Raw genomic sequence first — 17,904 nt, 5'->3', positions numbered from 1 at the left:
AATGTGTACCGTAATCTTCTTCATGGAAAAATAAGGCATCCCCTGATAATAAGACCTAGCGCATCTTTGGGAACAGAAAACAATATAAGACACTGTCTTATTTTCGGGGAAACGGTAGCATTATCGTGTCCTCCCCCACCACAATTACTTGCCCCTTTCCAAAACCCTTTCCAGCTCTACAGTAGCCTTTTTGAGGGGAGGCAACCTGAACTGTTCATGGTAGCAGCAATATCAAAGGAGACTGGTAAATATTTCCTGATGTATTTATTCCTGTTTCTGTCAGCTGAAGTAGCTTTTGTATTTCCACCCAACAATTAGTAGTAGTTGTAGTAGTATTAGTAGGCTACTGCCCTTCATCTACAGATCTCAGGATGGTTCCCAACATAATAAAAATATAAAATAAAAGTACAAAATACATAATAAAAAACAAGAAACAAACAACCCCCCTCTCACAATCACATTTAAATGGCCACAGAATCTTTAATGAGCCAAAGGCCTGATTGAAGAGGAACTGTTTTTGCCTGCCGCCTAAAGGTGTCTAATGAAGGCGCCAGGTGATCCTCCCTGGGGAGAGCATTCCGCAAGCAGGGGCCACTGCAGACAAAGTGTGTTCTCGTGTTGTCACCCTCCAGACCTCTCGTGGAGGCCTCAGATTATGATTGCAGGTTCTGAGTCGGTTCCTATGGGAATAGGAGGCGGTCCTTGAGGTATTGCAGTCCTGAGCCATTTAGGGCTTTATGGATCATAACCAGCACTTTTATTTGGGCCCAGAAACTGATTGGCAGCAACTGCAGTCAGACCAGGATTGGTGTGATATGCCCTGTGAGTAAGCTGGCTGCTGAATTCTGCACCAGGTGGAAGTTTCCAAAGGCAGCTCCATTGCAGTCATCCAACCTAGAGTTTGCCAGAGCATCAATGGCAAAAGTTAGGCTATCCCTGTCCAGAGAGGGCACAGCGGGGCCACAAGCCCAGCTGATGGAAGGCATGCCACGCCGCTGAGGCCACCTGAGCCTCGAGCAATAGCAATGGACCCGGAGGTGGTCCAGAGCTACCTACCTGCTTCTTCATTGAGTGTGTAACCCCAGGAAGAGCAGTCAGCCTCCCAGCCATCCAGTCTAGGGAACCACCCACTTGTTTTGTGTAGAGATTGTGCTTATTTTCACTATATTGAGTGTCTTATACACTGCACAGAGACAGTTGTAATGAAGCAGTATGGCAATTTTTCATTTAAAAATAAAAAATGTTCACTGGAATGCATTGGTTCTTTCCAATTGGCCACAGCAGTGTATTAATTCAAAACCGAGAGGTTGCCTTCCCAGTGGTCTTGAGGGCTCATCCCCAAATGGGCAAACAGAAAAGTGTGTGACCATTTTTGTCTTTTAGGGAAAAGATGGTGGGTCAAAACACACACTTTTAATTATTACATATTAAACGTATTAGTCACTTGTCACCTAAATGATGGAGGTGGGGGGATAGATAATACTAATAATAGATAATATTCCATACCCTTAACAGTGATAGAAAACATTAGCAGCACACTAACAATAAATAACACTCCCATCCACTGTCTAGCATATAGAAACTCAGCAGTGACTCCCCTTCCCTAATTCCAAAATCATTCATGTCAGGTCATATATATTTTTAATCACCCTGCCCAGAAGTGGCAAAAGTGAGAAGACACTGCAGGGGAGGATGGCAGCCTGGCTGGCCACAATCCATCAAGTATAAGTGTGTAAGCATTGCAGGAGGACAGGAACTAGTTTGCCAAGTAATGGGCATGGAGCAATGCCAGGAATTTGTTACCTGCCATGACCAAAGCAATTATCTCTCTTATCCCCATAGGCTTCTTTACGGAGTGCTATATTTTACTAAACAGCTCAAGTGTTCTTTATGGAGAAAAGCCCTGCTCCCTTGCCCTCAATTTTGCCTGAACAAGCCACGCGTGCCCTTCTGTCATGGCCCCCCAAATACACAAAGCACAGGTTAAGTTTGGTCTGGCAGCCACAGGAAGAGATGGCCACTTCCCCAGATTCCCAGGAGGCATCTAACATCTCCCGCAGCTTCCCTAAAGGTCTTGGCAGACTACCTGGCAAATGTGACCTGTGCTATGATTGGCTGGAAAAGTGTCGGCTGCACTCAATCCAAAGTGGGTAGAAAAGCCTTAAAAATGGACTAAGGACATGTTATTGGCATCTGTCTGTCTTGAGAGACAGTGGTGTGCACTTCCAGGGGTGAAGTCAAACCGCTGCATTAGCAGCACTGAAGTGACCTCCCCAGGGTGCAAGCCTGGGCAGGGTGTCTGGAAACCCTGGGCTGCCCACAAGAACCACCGTCCCCCTGGCCTCGCTGATGTGGTCCAGAAGGAAAGCAGAGCAATATGTCTGCCACAAGCTTCTCTGCAGGAGTTGCCAGGAGGCGGCAGACAAGGTGCCATCTTAGAGACTCTGCTCCAGATTTGTGTAGGGCTTACTCCGCAGCCTTTCCCCCAAAATATATCCTGCAAGGCAGCAGAGGGTTAAGATCAGAGTTTTCCTCCCTCTCCCAGATGGGCTCCCTTCCCAGGTTGACGAGACCCATTTGCCCCTCGCTTCCATCTACAGCACCTGCAGAAACCGCCTTCTTGACTGTTGGACCCATTCTTGGTCTCGCCCACTCCATCTGCCAGAGCCTATGTTCGCATGCAGGAGAAGCCCCTGACTCACTGGGGTTTGAGCCTCATTGGCTCCCCTCACCTGGTTTAGCCGGCCAGTCGAAACCATTCCTCTGTCATATGCTGACAGCTTCTAGGAGCCACAGGTGAGTGCTGGGTGGGGACCAAAGGTGGACAAACTACCCCAGAAGCAGCAAATGTCCCCCACTAGAGGTACTACCCTCCCCTAATACCCCAAACAACCATGCAGACCCTTTAAAATGGTCAGTAATCCCTGGCAGCTCACAAGACTAGAAAGCTGTTTGTAAGTAGAAAAATTAAAGTTTGATAGATTTGAACCAACATGCTCCCTTTTATTTTCCATATCCTGCTTTGTCCATTTGCCCTCCTCTCTTAATAAAACTTCATATATTTGGGGCTGTTAGGGTCTAAATGGTAGGATTCTTGCCAAGTACTTGAATGAAAAAGTGGAGTTTCCCAGGGGAAAGAGCAGTGCTGAACCTCAGGGTGGGGAAGGCAGCTGGATGCCAGCTCTGTTCCTGATAAACTGAGAGGTATTTGGTGAAGTGCAAAGCATACAGTCTTGGGAGTCTCTTTGGAAGCAATTGCTTTTGCTCCCAGAATTCACCCTACTTGGGGTTGTAGAGGTTAAAAATGGGGTGGTGGTGGTGGCAGAAGTATTGGATGGTTTGGGTCACAACTGGTCTACCCTGCAAGACAGTTGTGCAAGGAAGGTGCTTCTAGTCTCCCTCTTCTGTTAACATTCATAGTCTCTCTTTCTCCCACTGTTTAAGACAGGTGTGATGGACAGCAGAGCCAGACCAGTCAGGTGATGCAGTCCCCCCTGAAATTCCACCAGAGGGCTGGAGCCTCTCTCTGATTGGCTTAGAGTCTGCTAGACACAGAGGTGGGAGGAGCAGCACATTGGGAGAGAGTATAAAAGGAGCCATTTCTGAGGGAGAAAGTTAGACAGGGCCAAGGTTCAGGTTGGATCCACTACAACAGGATTTTGCCATATTTTTTGCATGACCTGTTATGTAGTGAAGTTTCACCCTGGGCCAGCAGGGGGATACTGTATATAGTTTTCACTCAGGTCTGTAGATAGTTTTCACTCAGGTCCACGTCAGTTATTTTAGGCTGGAAACTCTGGGTTGTTGTTGCTACAATGTTGACAGCCGGCTGCCTATAAAAGCAGGCCGGCTGAGCTGTTTGCTGTTCAGTTCTGTCCAGCTTGCAAGTAAAGAGCTACTCTGGAGAAATTGCTGTGTCGTCTGCTATGTTCGCCCACAACTTAACACTGGCGACGAAGGTGGGATAGATGGACATCAGAGCACAGCCAGATGCAGCCACCTCTGAGCAGAGCTGAATCACTGAGCTGAATCACTGAGCGAAATCACTGAACAGAACCAATTCAGAGCTGACTGTTCTGGCTAGTGCACGGTGTTCCATCCATCGCCCTTCACTCCAGCATCGGAATCATGGCTTCACTTGTGCCTCTACCGCCGTTTGCGCCAGCCTCTGAATCATGGAACTCCTACCTCACTCGGTTCGACTGCTACCTCCAAGCCAACGAGCTGACACAAGTATCACAGGAGCGTAAGCGGGGCCTATTCCTCAGCCTCTGTGGGCCTGAGGTGTTTGAGACGGCCCGAGCATTGGTTGCGCCTGAAGCAGTCCAGGCAACACCGTGGGACACGATCCAAGAGAAGCTCCTCAACCACTACGCACCAAAGCCGTCCAAGATTGCTGCCCGCCATGTGTTTTACCACCGGAACCAGGCAGAGGGGGAGTCAATCAACAACTACACCACCGCCCTCCGACAGGCTGCAATGCACTGCGAGTTCCAAGACTTAGACGATGCCCTGATGGATCGAATTGTCTGCGGGGTCCGGGACATCCATCTGCAACAGCGTCTCCTCGCCAAGCCAGACCTCACGCTACAGAAAGCCATTGAAGAGGCTGTGGCCTCAGAAGATCCGCAGGAGATCCGCAAGGCCAGCAGCCCACGTCTTGCTAGGAAGCCAGTTCCGGTGCATCATGAAGAGGCCAGCAGTGGTGAGGCATCCTCCAGTGAAGACGATGACGTGCACCAGACAAAGCGGGAGCGCAGGAAGTTCCAACAGAAGTCCAAGGGCCAACCGGAATGTGCCGGCTGCGGAGGCAACCATTCCCGTGCCAAGTGTCGATTCAGAGACGCCATCTGTAGGAAGTGTTCTAGAAGGGGCCACATCGCTAAGGTCTGCCAATCGGCTCCGTCTGACACCCCCCCCTTCATCGACTCGCAAGTCCAAGTCTTCACTCCAGTCTGCCAAGGAAAGTTGTTTCGCTCTCACCAACTGCCGCTGCCCGTCTGGAACCACGATTGGCCAAACCGACTCGCCTACGCGACGCACGCGTGCGTGTGTCCATGTGACATAGAGATTGACACCGGGTCTGCCCTGTCCATCGTGTCTTGGAGCACCATCAAAAGACTGGTACCCAGAGTGCCCAAAAGGCAACTCAACTCTCATCGCGTACACCTGAGAGACTACCAGGGAAATGACATTCCCGTGGTAGGCGTTGGCCGGTTCCGGATCGCCTTCAAGGAATTTTCGGGCCTGCTCCGGTTGGTGGTGGTCGAAGGTCAGCGGCCAAGCCTCCTAGGGCTAGACTGGTTTGATGCCCTCGGCCTGGAAGTCACCGGCATCAACTGCATCTCTAACGCAGAGACTGAGGGTCTGGTCAAAGACTTTGCCGAGGTTTTTGACGGCACCTTGGGGCAATATACAGGTACGCCCATCTCCTTTAGCCTTGATCCACAAGTCGCCCCCATCAAGCTAAAGCCACGCCGGGTTCCCTTTGCTCTCAAGGCTAAGGTGGACGAACAACTGGACAAACTGATCGCCCAAGGAGTTTTGGAGCCGGTTGACCACGCCAAGTGGGAAACCCCCATCGTCACGCCTGTCAAGCCAGACGGGTCGGTGAGAATCTGCACTGACTACAAGTGCACGATCAACAAGGCACTTCAGCAGCACGCTTATCCGGTTCCTGTTGTCCAACACCTGCTGCATTCCCTGGGTGAGGGTAAGGTCTTCGCTAAGCTGGACCTTGCCCAAGCCTATCAACAACTGCCCGTCGATGATGCCACTGCTGAAGCCCAGACGATCGTCACCCACCGAGGAGCATTCCGTTGCCGCCGTTTGCAGTTCGGGGTGAGTGGGGCTCCTGGCATCTTCCAAAGCCTTATGGAGCGTCTCCTGCAAGGGCTTCCAGGCGTGGTACCATATTTTGATGACGTCTTGGTGTCCGCAGACTCACACCAGCAGCTGTTCGAGCGCCTCCGTGCCGTGCTGACCAGGTTCCAAGAGGCCGGGCTCAAGGTAAAGAGGGAGAAGTGCCAGATTGCCGTTCCACAGGTAGAGTTCCTGGGCTATCTTATCGACGCCTCCGGCCTTCACCCGACCACATCCAAGATCCGTGCTATCCAGCAGCCCCCCATCCCAAAGAACAAGACGGAGTTGCAGGCGTTCCTGGGGCTGCTGAACTTTTATAACATGTTCCTGCCCCACAAAGCCACAGTGGCTGAGCCTCTTCACCGACTCCTCAGCACAAAGACTCCTTGGTCTTGGGGTCATCGGGAGACGGCGACCTTCAACGCGGTCAAGGCTCTCCTTTCATCGGACCGTGTGCTGCTACAGTACAGTGAATCCAGGCCGCTGGTCCTTGCCTGCGACGCCTCACCTTTTGGCATCGGCGCTGTCCTTAGTCACCGTTTCCCAGACGGAAGAGAAGCACCGCTCGCCTACTTTTCCAGGACGCTATCTCCGACAGAACAGAATTACAGCCAGCTCGACAAGGAGGCACTGGCACTTGTGGCTGGAGTGAAGAGGTTCCATGAATACCTTTATGGCAGGGCTTTTGACCTCATCACTGACCACAAGCCACTCCTGGGCCTCCTCGCCGGTGATCGTCCAACTCCACCGGTCCTCTCGCCACGCATGCTGCGATGGACTGTTTTCCTGGCTGCCTACCACTACCGGCTCGTCCATCGCCCGGGTAAATCGATGGGCCATGACGATGCCCTCAGCCGTTGCCCTCTTCCAGCATTTGTGGAAGACCCGGCTCCAGCTTCATCGCTCCTCCTGATTGAGGATCTTCCGGCAGCGCCTGTATTGGCTGCCACTGTGGCCTCTGCGTCTGCCCAGGATCGCACCATCAGCCGGGTACTCAACTGGGTGTGGAGGGGGTGGCCACAAGGGCCTTTTGCATCGGAGTTCCAGCCCTTCGCAACCAGACAACATGAACTCTCGGCTCATCGCGGCTGTCTGCTGTGGGGAGACCGTGTCATGATGCCCCAGGGACTCCGTCAGCGCGTGGTGAAGTGCAAAGCATACAGTCTTGGGAGTCTCTTTGGAAGCAATTGCTTTTGCTCCCAGAATTCACCCTACTTGGGGTTGTAGAGGTTAAAAATGGGGTGGTGGTGGTGGCAGAAGTATTGGATGGTTTGGGTCACAACTGGTCTACCCTGCAAGAGAGTTGTGCAAGGAAGGTGCTTCTTGTCTCCCTCTTCTGTTAACATTCATAGTCTCTCTTTCTCTCACTGTTTAAGACAGGTGTGATGGACAGCAGAGCCAGACCAGTCAGGTGATGCAGTCCCCCCTGAAATTCCACCAGAGGGCTGGAGCCTCTCTCTGATTGGCTTAGAGTCTGCTAGACACAAAGGTGGGAGGAGCAGCACATTGGGAGAGAGTATAAAAGGAGCCATTTCTGAGGGAGAAAGTTAGACAGGGCCAAGGTTCAGGTTGGATCCACTACAACAGGATTTTGCCATATTTTTTGCATGACCTATTCGAGTCTGTAGTCCTTTCTGGCAACAGCCACACAAGAATGCATTTATGTATAACCAAAGTCCAAGCAGTTTCAGGAGGGAGATTTGGAGTGCTTTGTACACTTAACCCTTCACCAGCTGCTTCTCTACTGTTTGCCCCCTCAGCTGCTGCCTGCTCTCATTGGGCTCCAACACTGTGATTTATTTGTTGTTGGTTATAAGCATGTTGGGCTTTGTTCCATATAGCCTTTCACAGCCCAGGGCCCAAATATATGGACTCCTCCCCCGCCCCCTTACTTGCCACCCCATGCATTAAGGTTTGTGAGAGCAGAGCAGCTCATAGTTCCCTCCAACTCCAGTTTGTGGGGCAGTGGCACATCCTTTGTTATGGCACCCCAGATGTAGAAGTCCCTTGCCACAGAAATTTGGTGGTTCCCAGTGTTCTTTACTTTTAGGCGTTGACTCAAGGCACATTTGTTTTATCCGGCAGGTTGAGAGCTGGATTGCTGCTGGATTGCCTGAAAGTTTGGTTCTCTGCACTCTGTGTTTTGTGTAGTGTATTAGGTACTACCCTGGGATCTTCAGGGTTGAAAGGTGAAATAGAAATTCAAATATTATTATTGTTTCCCATATTAAATCTGGAATGCTATAGCCTGGCAACAGACATACTACAGGGAGTTATTGCCTATTTATTTAAATTCAAAAATAAACCCTGTCAAGCAGGAGCAAGATTCTATGCCTCAGCCACTAATGTAGTATCCCTCTCTCAAACCCTGTTCCTTTGATCCCCTCACACATTCTAGTTTTGGTTTTGTGTGGTGTTGCCAGTATCCCAACCATAGTGACTCCTGCTTAATACACCCACTATTTTTATTTCTTCTAGCTGTGGTGTAATTGAACAGTGGACAAAATGGATACCCATTTCCTTTTTTCTTAAAAATGATCTGTTTCCTGTTCTCAGCTGCAGACAGATGTTTCCCCCCTACAGATAACTTCTGATAGCTGTTGTAATGTGTTTTTGAGAATGTTCTTCATACCTGGCAGGGGGGTTGGAGAACAGAAACAATCTTTATTTTTAGGATATACAGTTAATCCCAGGAGACGGAGCATCATAACACAGACAGCCATCATGTCGGAACACAAACAGATGCAGCTTCCCAGACACCATTAACTCCTGAACAGCCAAGGAGGTTCTGCATACACTTTACTACAACGCCAAGCCGTCAGTTTATTGTAACATGTTACAAAGCATAGGCAAACGAAATACAAATCCCATGTATATTTCTTTTTTAAAAAGGGTCTAAGTTATATAAGAGGGGCATTATAACATTTAGTTTAACATATAGATCACATTATTATCTTATACACAAAAAGGATGAAATCCTGAACACTAGGGAGCAAGTCCCATTTAACTTGATACAACTTCTGCATAAATATTTGTTAAAGTGTTGTTTATTTTGTGGAATTGACACACCCCATACGTTTGCAACACACCCACCCACCCTATTCTTTTGACAGCAGAAAAGGTTTAGTCTCTCCATGGTTGGTGGAATCTTATCCTGGTGTTAACTTGTTTCTGTGCCAATACGCTTTTAAATGCTTAGGAATTTCTGCAATCCATTGCCATCTCTATAAGCATATGACAAAGTGTATGTACAGTGGTACCTCGGGTTAAGTACTTAATTCATTCTGGAGGTCTGTTCTTAACCTGAAACTGTTCTTAAGCTGAAGCACCACTTTAGCTAATGGGGTCTCCTGCTGCCGCCGTGCAATTTCTGTTCTCATCCTGAAGCAAAGTTCTTAACCCGAGGTAATATTTCTGGGTTAGCGGAGTCTGTAACCTGAAGCGTATGTAACCCGAGGTACCACTGTATTACTTTTACATACAATCCTATCCATGTTTACTCACAAGTAAGACCTGCTGATTTCAACAGGCCTTGCTTATAAGCAAGTGACAGGATTGAGGCCTCAATCAGTGCAATAGATATAGGTAATGCAGAGGCTGATGTACTGAAATATAGTTGCTTTTCTGCAATGACAATGAAGGCCATTGCAAAGTTTTGTCCAGGAACAGAAATTCAAATGTTCCTTTTGCAGTATGGTCATCAACAGTGATGTAAATAGTCAGAAATAAATCTTGTCACCCTGCCCCTCTTCTTAGAATCTCACCTATTTATTATTCCCCACTATCCAAAGGTAGTCCAAATTACTATATTTTTATAGTAGAGTGGTACTTCTGGTTAAGTATTTAATTTGTTCCGGAGGTCTGTTCTTAACCTGAAACTGTTCTTAACCTGAGGTACCACTTTAGCTAATGGGGCCTCCCGCTGCCGCCGCGCGATTTCTGTTCTCGTCCTGAAGCAAAGTGCTTAACCTGAGGCACTATTTCTGGGTTAGCAGAATCTGTAACCTGAAGCCTATGTAACCCGAGGTACCACTGTATGCTGCTACTCTACAGCACACAAAAATATTCAGAAACTCTTCGAACGTTTGTTAACGCTGCTCCTGTATAGTTGATGGAAGGCTGAGGAACAAGAGGACCAAAGCAACCAGAGTCTGTAGCAAGCAAGAGCTGTTTTCCTAATTGCTCTGACCAACAAATCTGACTCAGATTTTTTAAAACAGAAGTCAAGGGTATCACTTGATCCATTCTGAAGGACTCTTGGTACAAAAGGCTTTCTTGGCTTGCCTCCCTACAGTTTTCTCCTACCAGAGATGGGTAGTGGCACATAGTTTGAATCGCTGGCTGACACCCCTGGTCATCCACTTGAAGCCAAGACCACTTGCAGCCTCAAGTCCTTGTGCTTCTGGAGATACTCTTGCAGTCTCCTCTGTTCCTACTGCCTACAGTTATACGTAATGGGCTGGGCCACTACTTTCTCCACTGGTTACCACTGGAAGGAAACAGAACTGTCATGGTTTGGTGGCTGCTAGAGTATTGCTCAAATGTAGTTCAGGCTTTTCGGACAAATTAGTTTGTACTGCAATCTTTTCTGAACTACGGTATGTCTGAAAAGCACATGTGGATACACACACACCAGAGACACTTGTTGAATTAGAGTAATTTATTGTGTGTTTTTTTTCTGAACTTGACAGATTCCCAGAGATTGATAACACAACACAATCTTATGCACCAATTCACAACTAGTCCCTTGTTGGTTTTATTAAGAACATAGTAATTTAAAAAATAGCTAAATATGTACATATTAATAAAACTTATATACATAAGATTGAGATACTTTTTTTTTACCTAAATATGGAATGATTTCCTAATAAAACCTATAAAAAGACTTCTGAAAAAAATCTGAACAGTAGTCACAGTAAGTAGACAAGAATACTATTATTTTTAAGATTTATTAAAAGAATGCTGATTGTTGGTTAACTGTTACTATATGTATGACTTCTTTGTAGATTTACTGGGGAGACTGAGTAGTTCTGTTCAAGAGGGAACAGTCTCTAAATCCTTTCCATCTCTAAGGAGAAAATGTACTTTTTAAAGACTGCAGTGCAAGTCAGGTTTATCTTGTCATCAAGAGAACACAGCCACATTTCAATAATTATATGTGTAATAATGATTACACATTATGTGTAAAATTCCATAAAAGTGTTAAACTGCAGTAGAAGTAGTTATTCAGCCTGAGTTGAACAAACACAAAAGATTCTGTATAAATATCTACAGCAGTGTCTTCTGGTGTGCTTAAGATGACTATGAAATTTTCATTATATAACATTCATTAATCCTTCATTGGAAGTATGACCTAGTACCTTTTCACACACAGACTAGGACAGAAGCCTGATTCTTCAAAAGGTAACAAGAATACATAAACCATAACTTGTGGGCTTTTGTGGTTAATAACCTTAAAGACCAGTGTATAAATTTATGAACACCCATGCCAAAGTTTCCTTTCAAAAGCAGAAATATAAAATAAGCCAAAAATATTTGACGGGGGCAGAACACTTCCATTAGTTTTAACTCTGATGAATGAGATAAGGAGATCAGTACACAGTGGTGATAAATATATACGTTTTGGAAGGAATTTAATATAAATATTAGTTAACTGGCAAGTGATAAGGTGGGATTATATATATATATATATATTAATATAATTTAGGGTTCAGATTTTGTACACTGGCCTCTCTTTCCCAGCACCACCTATGATCCAGGGGATAACAAATATTAATATATCTGATTACAATGGAGTGTGTGGAGCTTGACCCAGAGGATGTTTGGTCATCTATCTGAAATTTCAAATAACAAATCTTTCGTGGAAATTAAGGGGGGCGGTAATTTGCAGATTCTGGGCCAATTTCCTTCATCCTTGGCCTACAATATTCACAGGGAGAAAACTGGGAATCAATTTTTTTTGGCAGATTCACACACCTGCCAGATGAGGAGGAAGTGAATGGGTATGCTCTTTACATATAAGTAATTGTGTGAGCATTTTCACTTCACAAATAGGCCTGAAGATGTGGAGACCCAATATGAGCTATCATTTCCTCTCACTGAAGGGATGAAGATTTATGGAAATCAAGCCTATGGGTAACTATGGAACACCTAGTTTCCATAGTGTAAGTGCAAGAAGATTATATATACCCAATCCACTCATGACAAAATTATCCTTAGTTGGGGAAATGTGTGAACTCCTCGTGGTCAGGAGGAAGGTGTGATACTATGCTCCTTTGAGTTGAACAAAGGAAACCAGGATACATGTTCCTATATGCACTTCCTTATGACTCATTTCCCCCACTGCTGGACAGATCCTTGAAGAGGCATGAGGAAAGGCATGAGCATTTGTGAAAATCAACACACCCCAAATGTAATGGTATTTCCCCTACATCTCATGCAAATATGACAGAAAAGCCATGTATAAGAGTGTTGGGGAGGCTATTGGCAGCGATAATTATTGAAATAACTTTTTGGGAACTACAAGATGGTGCTGGCACTCAAAAGCCAGGGAGAGAGAGAGAGATGAGGGGGGTTGTTACACCAAATGGTCTGAAAAATAAAATGTCTGAGTAATCTCAATATTAAGAACAGTTCATTCCACGTTCACCAATACTTGTTCTGGACAAAACACCAGCATCAATATTAGCATCAATTATTGGGACTCTTATTGTCAAATACCATATTGCAACTTATTCAGACAAGAATACTTGGCAGTTTACCATCTTTACCCAAGAAGGAAAATCAAAGGCTAAGGAGAGAGAGGGAGGGAGGGAGGGAGGGAGAAAGGGTCTTCAGAACAGATGACTAATGATTTGTTAACTTTGAAGTTTTTTGGTCCTTTGATTTCTGCACAAGAATCCAATATGAAATGGGGTCCTTCAGAACATCTTTCTAAGGGAGGCCCTTAACTTTCTTAATGTTTCGATGTTTAAGCAAAGATGGGACAAACAGCCAGCCAGCATGCATATACTTATGTGGGGAAATGCAATCATAAAGAAAAAAATTGTTCTATTTCAGTGGTTATCAGATTAACTGCACTATATCCTTGCTGAACAAGTCTATTCTGATTAAAATAAGAAACAAGTTATTTTGTGGCTTTGTTACCCTATGTTACAAAAGCATGAACAAACTTAAGATTGAGGCCATGATAGAGAACGCAGATATTGAAGTAGTCTGAAAATAGCGCTGGTGTCCTGCTCAAATGTAAAGACGTCTGGATCTGCTAGTGAAACACTGGTGCAGAATGTGTGGTTTCAAAGAGGTTACCTGAAAAAGAAGAGCTGGGCTTAGGATCTGAAAGGTTGGCTGTATAAAACTGACACACAAGTATTAAAAGTAACCTATGGATTTCAACATTAAAGTAATAAAAGGTGTTGTCTGCAATAGAATTAGAACACTAACAGGGTGTCCATAATTTATTTCTTGGTATGTATCTTTATTACAACCCCTGGGAATCACTTATGGAAAGGTATTAATTACTGTGAGAGAAATCTAGTACACAGAATTGGAGAATAAGGGAGAGAACACATGCAAAGGTGTGTATTAAGAGCAACAAGGAATTCATCTAAAAATATTACACACATGGATGGAGAACAAAGCACTTGCATAACAATGCAAGGGAGGGTCTATCAAATATCTGAAATTAATCTGCAAAGTGGAAAGAACAGCACTGCTCTATTGAGGGGTTTTTTCAAAACAATACAGAAAGCACTTAAACAGAACTCTCCAACCCCACCCTCCCTACAAATATATATAATTACAATGATCTCCCCTCCCCTGATTACTCACTTTTATTTGGGGTCACTTAATAATAATTTTATTATTTATATCCTTCCCATCTGGCTGGGTGTCCCTAGCCACTCTGGGCGGCTTACAGAATATAGCACAAATGATAACCCCACCACCACCACACACACATCCTGGAGAGTCATGTCCGGATAACAATATTGGGAGATTGCATGGCATAATATTGTCCCCAATGCTCTTCAACTCTGAAATGAAGCCACTGAGTGTGGCCATTCGGCGTTTGAGGGCAGTGTGTCGTCTGTGTGCTGGGAGTGGTAGCCAATGTTGCTGAAGCCAGAACTGGGATTCAAGATGACTAAGAGATTGGGGAACGGGGTCAAATGAACAAAACAAATTTCAGTAGGGACAAATAGGTTGAGAGAACTGGGTCAGTTTAGTTTGGAAAAGAGGAGACTGAGAGGAGATAGGATAGCCATCTTCAAATGTCTCGAGGGCTGTCACAGGGAAGAGGGAACAAGCTTGTTTTCTCCTGCTCTGGAGGGTAGGACTTAAACCAATGGCTTCAGGTTACAAGGCAGGAGATTCCAACTCAACGTTCAGAAAAAGTATCTGACAGTAAGAGCTGTTTGGCAGTGGAACAAATCCCACAAGAGGTGGTGGACTCTCCTTCCTTAGGGGTTTTAAAGCAGAGGTTGGATGGTCATCTGTCATGGATGCTTTAGCTGAGATTCCTGCATTGCAGAAGGTTGGACTAGATGACCCTTGGGGACCCTTCCAACTCTACCATTCTATGATTGCCATAACATCTGAGTCAGAAGAGGCTATGTATAATCCTAATCACTGTCCTAGTGATGGACTGGAGGAGGGCTAATAACCCAATATTGAACCCTGGGAAGATGGAGGAATGGCAGGTAAGTGGATTGGTCAGTTGCATGTTCTGGATGGGGCTGCACTCCTTCTGAAAGAGCGCTTTCAGAGTTTGCGAGTGCTTCTGGATCCATCTTTTTCACTGAAGGCTCAGGTAGAGGGCCCTTAACCAGCTACAGACATCATCTTTGACAGGCAAAGCCTGGCCGTGGTAATTCCATTATGAACTTCCAGACTCAGTTATTGCAGTGTGCTCCATGTAGGGCTTCCCTGGTCTAGACGCTCCAGCTGGTGTAAATGCTATGGCTACACTGTTGGTAAGAACAGACAACCACCAGCACAAAGTTTCAGTGCTTAAAAGCTTGCACTGGCTACTCAGAGGCTAACAAGCCAAGTTCAAGGTTCTTGTGTTAACTCACAAGATCCTTAACAACTTGGGTTTAGGATACCTAAAGAACCACTGAGGTCTCTAGGGGAGTTGCTGTTAGTAGTCCCCCATGGCTCTGATGCACAGCTTGTATACACCAGAACCCATGCATTTGGTGTTGGGGCCCCCATTCTGTGGAACACCCTCTTGGAGGTGATCAAACAGGCCCCCTCCCCACTGAACTTCAGGTGTGTGGTTTAGATTTAATTTTAGCAGGCATTTTAAGTAAGCTTCTATGTTTTTATGGCTAATATTAACTGATTTTTCTCCTTATGCACATTTTGCAGAAAGGAGACCAAAGAAATAAGATTTCTACTAATGTGACTGCCTCTTTTTGTCTCACTTATGAACTTTTGATAGTAGAAAAATTAGCAGCACTAAGAAATTGCATGAGATGAAATGGGCACCAGTAAAATACTAAATAAAATTACTAGAGCAATTAAAAGCTGACATATAAAGACTTCGTTAAGGAAATTGATTATCATGTCTTCTTACATAAATTGCCTTGATTGCTTGATTGGGTGTGGGGAGCAAGAGTGAAGAGATCTTTATAATCTCTGTGATCTGAGGACAGATTTATATATTCAGTAGTTACTGAGTACAAAAGCTTTCCCTAGACTTCTGGCTGTTATAAGGTCACATTTTAAATGCTTCTCTGTAATGAAGGACTCCTTGGGCACAGTCACAATGATGTCAGGGAGAAGGGTGTTGTCTGGCCTTCCTGAATTATAGTGTTTTATGTTCAGTCCCCTGCCTCCAGTGGAGGAGCACTTCAACATGGAATGACCTCCACTCCTAGCACTACGGAACCGGCAGTGGAGACAGAGAGTAAGAAAATGTGAGGCATATCTAGTGACAAAGGAAAATGTAAGTTTAGGTAAGAGATGTTATATTGTGCAAGGTTATTCCAGACAGCCCAATTCTAATGAGACTATAAGCAAACAAATGGCCAATTTGTTTTTATTAACCAACAGCTTTTTTACCTGTTGGTAGTAGAGAAAGGTCCAGTTTCTCATCACAGTCGGTTGTCTCTACTAAATAAATACATAAAATATATTATTCTCCATAATACATACAATTAGAATTAAGTAAAACAGTAGAAATAAAATTAAATGGGAAAAGTGGTATGGAAAACAGGCACATGTACTACACGAACGCATCAAAACCCCTACAAATTAGAAGCATTTTAAGAACTTAGGGAATTCAAAGGAAGAGCTGCTCCATAAGACAATAACCAGTTCTCTTCAGAAGGTGACTGATGAATATCCAGTTCTCTGAAAAGAAGGTATAAATAAGGCCAAATGTGATAGTTTGCTCCAAAGCTCTCACAGGGCCAACTCCATATACTACATGAATAGCTTTGCAAGTCTCATGGTTGATAGTCATATTGCTTCATGCACATATAAAGATTTTTGCTGTATTGTCTGCCTTATGCAGGTATGAGTTTCATGATCTAAGCAGGTTAGCTCTATACCCACAAGGATGAAATTCTGTCTCCGCCTAAGCAGCATTTAAACACATCTCACATTTTTTACATTGGAAGCAATCACATCTTTTTAGGCCAACAGCAATTGTGCCAGAGTTTCACTGAACTTCCCATCAAGCAAAATGAGTGCTCCCAACACTAAACTGACTGAAGGGCTACACTCAAGGGCAGAGCCTTGCATACAGAAGTTCAGTCTCTGGTCCCTAGAGTTAAATTGGTCCTGGGGAGCAGACATTAGAAAGAGCTCTCTACCTGAGCCCTGGGACAGCCACTTTCAGTCACAGAGAACAATACTGGGCTACACAGGCTAATGAACTGACTTTGTATCAGACAATTTCATATGCTCAAAAAGCAGTGTACATTAATGTCCACTTTAGGTTGGGAAAGGGACCATAAATCAATGTTCTTTATTTTTATGGTTTTAGGTTGTTTCATGGAGAAGTAATATTGGGCAGTGATTTTTACTGCATTATTGTACTTAATATAATAATGAAAAATTATTATTTATACCCCGCCCAACTGTTATTGGTACTTTTTAAATATTGTGTGCCTCTTTGGGTATTTTTAAGAATGAAAGCAAAACTTAAAAAAACCCTAAAAACCTATATTCTCAGTGGATACCGTGTTATATAAAAATACTTTTTGTGATTCTTACCAAAGGGGTGTTCAGCATACACATTATACTCACTGAGTACCATGGACTTAGGTAATATTCTGATCTGCATATATGTGCAAGAACCATGAGCCCCTCTCCCTTGGGATATTAAAGTAGAGGTCTGGTTTTGTTTTTTTAATGGTGCAGCAGTGATGAAAACTTTGTGATGTTTAACACAAAACAGAAGCTATACAGTTGATGTTAAATGTCAAATTTTACGGCAGATTATTTTCACCTCAAAAAGTCACAAGATCATTTGAGTAAATGTTGCAGTTAGAAGTTGATTTCTGGGATCACGCACAGAGCAAATGGTGAAATAGGTCTCGACCACCCAGAGGATTCTATAGCCCTCATGTTACATGCATGTAAGGCACTCATGGCTTCAAGCTGGAGTGGGGCCTTGTTCCTTGCCCTGGTGTCATCTTGCCAAGCTATCACTGCCCTTTGGTCTTCTCATTACGTGCTGCTGGTTTTATCTATTGATTTGTTTTACCTTGTGGGCTTATAGCCGAATAAAGTATTATCTATCTATCTACGTGCTGCTGGTGTGTTCAAGCAGCTACTTATGATCTGGGGTTCCCTTTCAGATGGCAACATATGGTTGGAGGGTGCAGCTAGCATAGCAATGTTCTGGCTTGAAACCATGTCTGTTCCAAACACAAGTAATGAATGAATAGGGCTTAAATTCTAACTACATCAACTCACAGATCCATTGAACGTGATGGAGTAGCTCAAGGAAATATAAAAGCAGTGAAAACGAGGAAGCTGTGCCACCAGCTCTTTGTTATTCTAAAGCAGCAATGCTGCAGCAAGCAAAGG

The 17,904-nt window shown here is 44.8% G+C and overlaps 1 protein-coding gene across 3 annotated transcripts in view; it reads right to left on the bottom strand.

Moving 5' to 3' along the window:
• Nucleotides 1–10,504: 10,504 nt before the first annotated feature.
• Nucleotides 10,505–17,904, bottom strand: part of BEND7 (BEN domain containing 7) — a 71,320-nt gene continuing 63,920 nt past the window's right edge. For all 3 annotated transcript variants that reach the window (XM_081879186.1, XM_081879185.1, XM_081879187.1), the window contains 2 exons: nt 15,928–15,978; nt 10,505–13,170 (listed from right to left, as the gene is read on the bottom strand). In XM_081879186.1, coding sequence (XP_081735312.1) covers nt 13,127–13,170; nt 15,928–15,978 — 95 coding nt within the window. In that variant the 3' untranslated portion in view covers nt 10,505–13,126. The remainder of the gene's footprint in view (nt 13,171–15,927; nt 15,979–17,904) is intronic.

This window comes from Podarcis erhardii (assembly GCF_964252035.2).
Source record: "Podarcis erhardii genome assembly, chromosome: 10".
NCBI classification, from domain to species: domain Eukaryota; kingdom Metazoa; phylum Chordata; class Lepidosauria; order Squamata; family Lacertidae; genus Podarcis; species Podarcis erhardii.
This window is presented reverse-complemented; position numbering and strand designations above follow the sequence as displayed.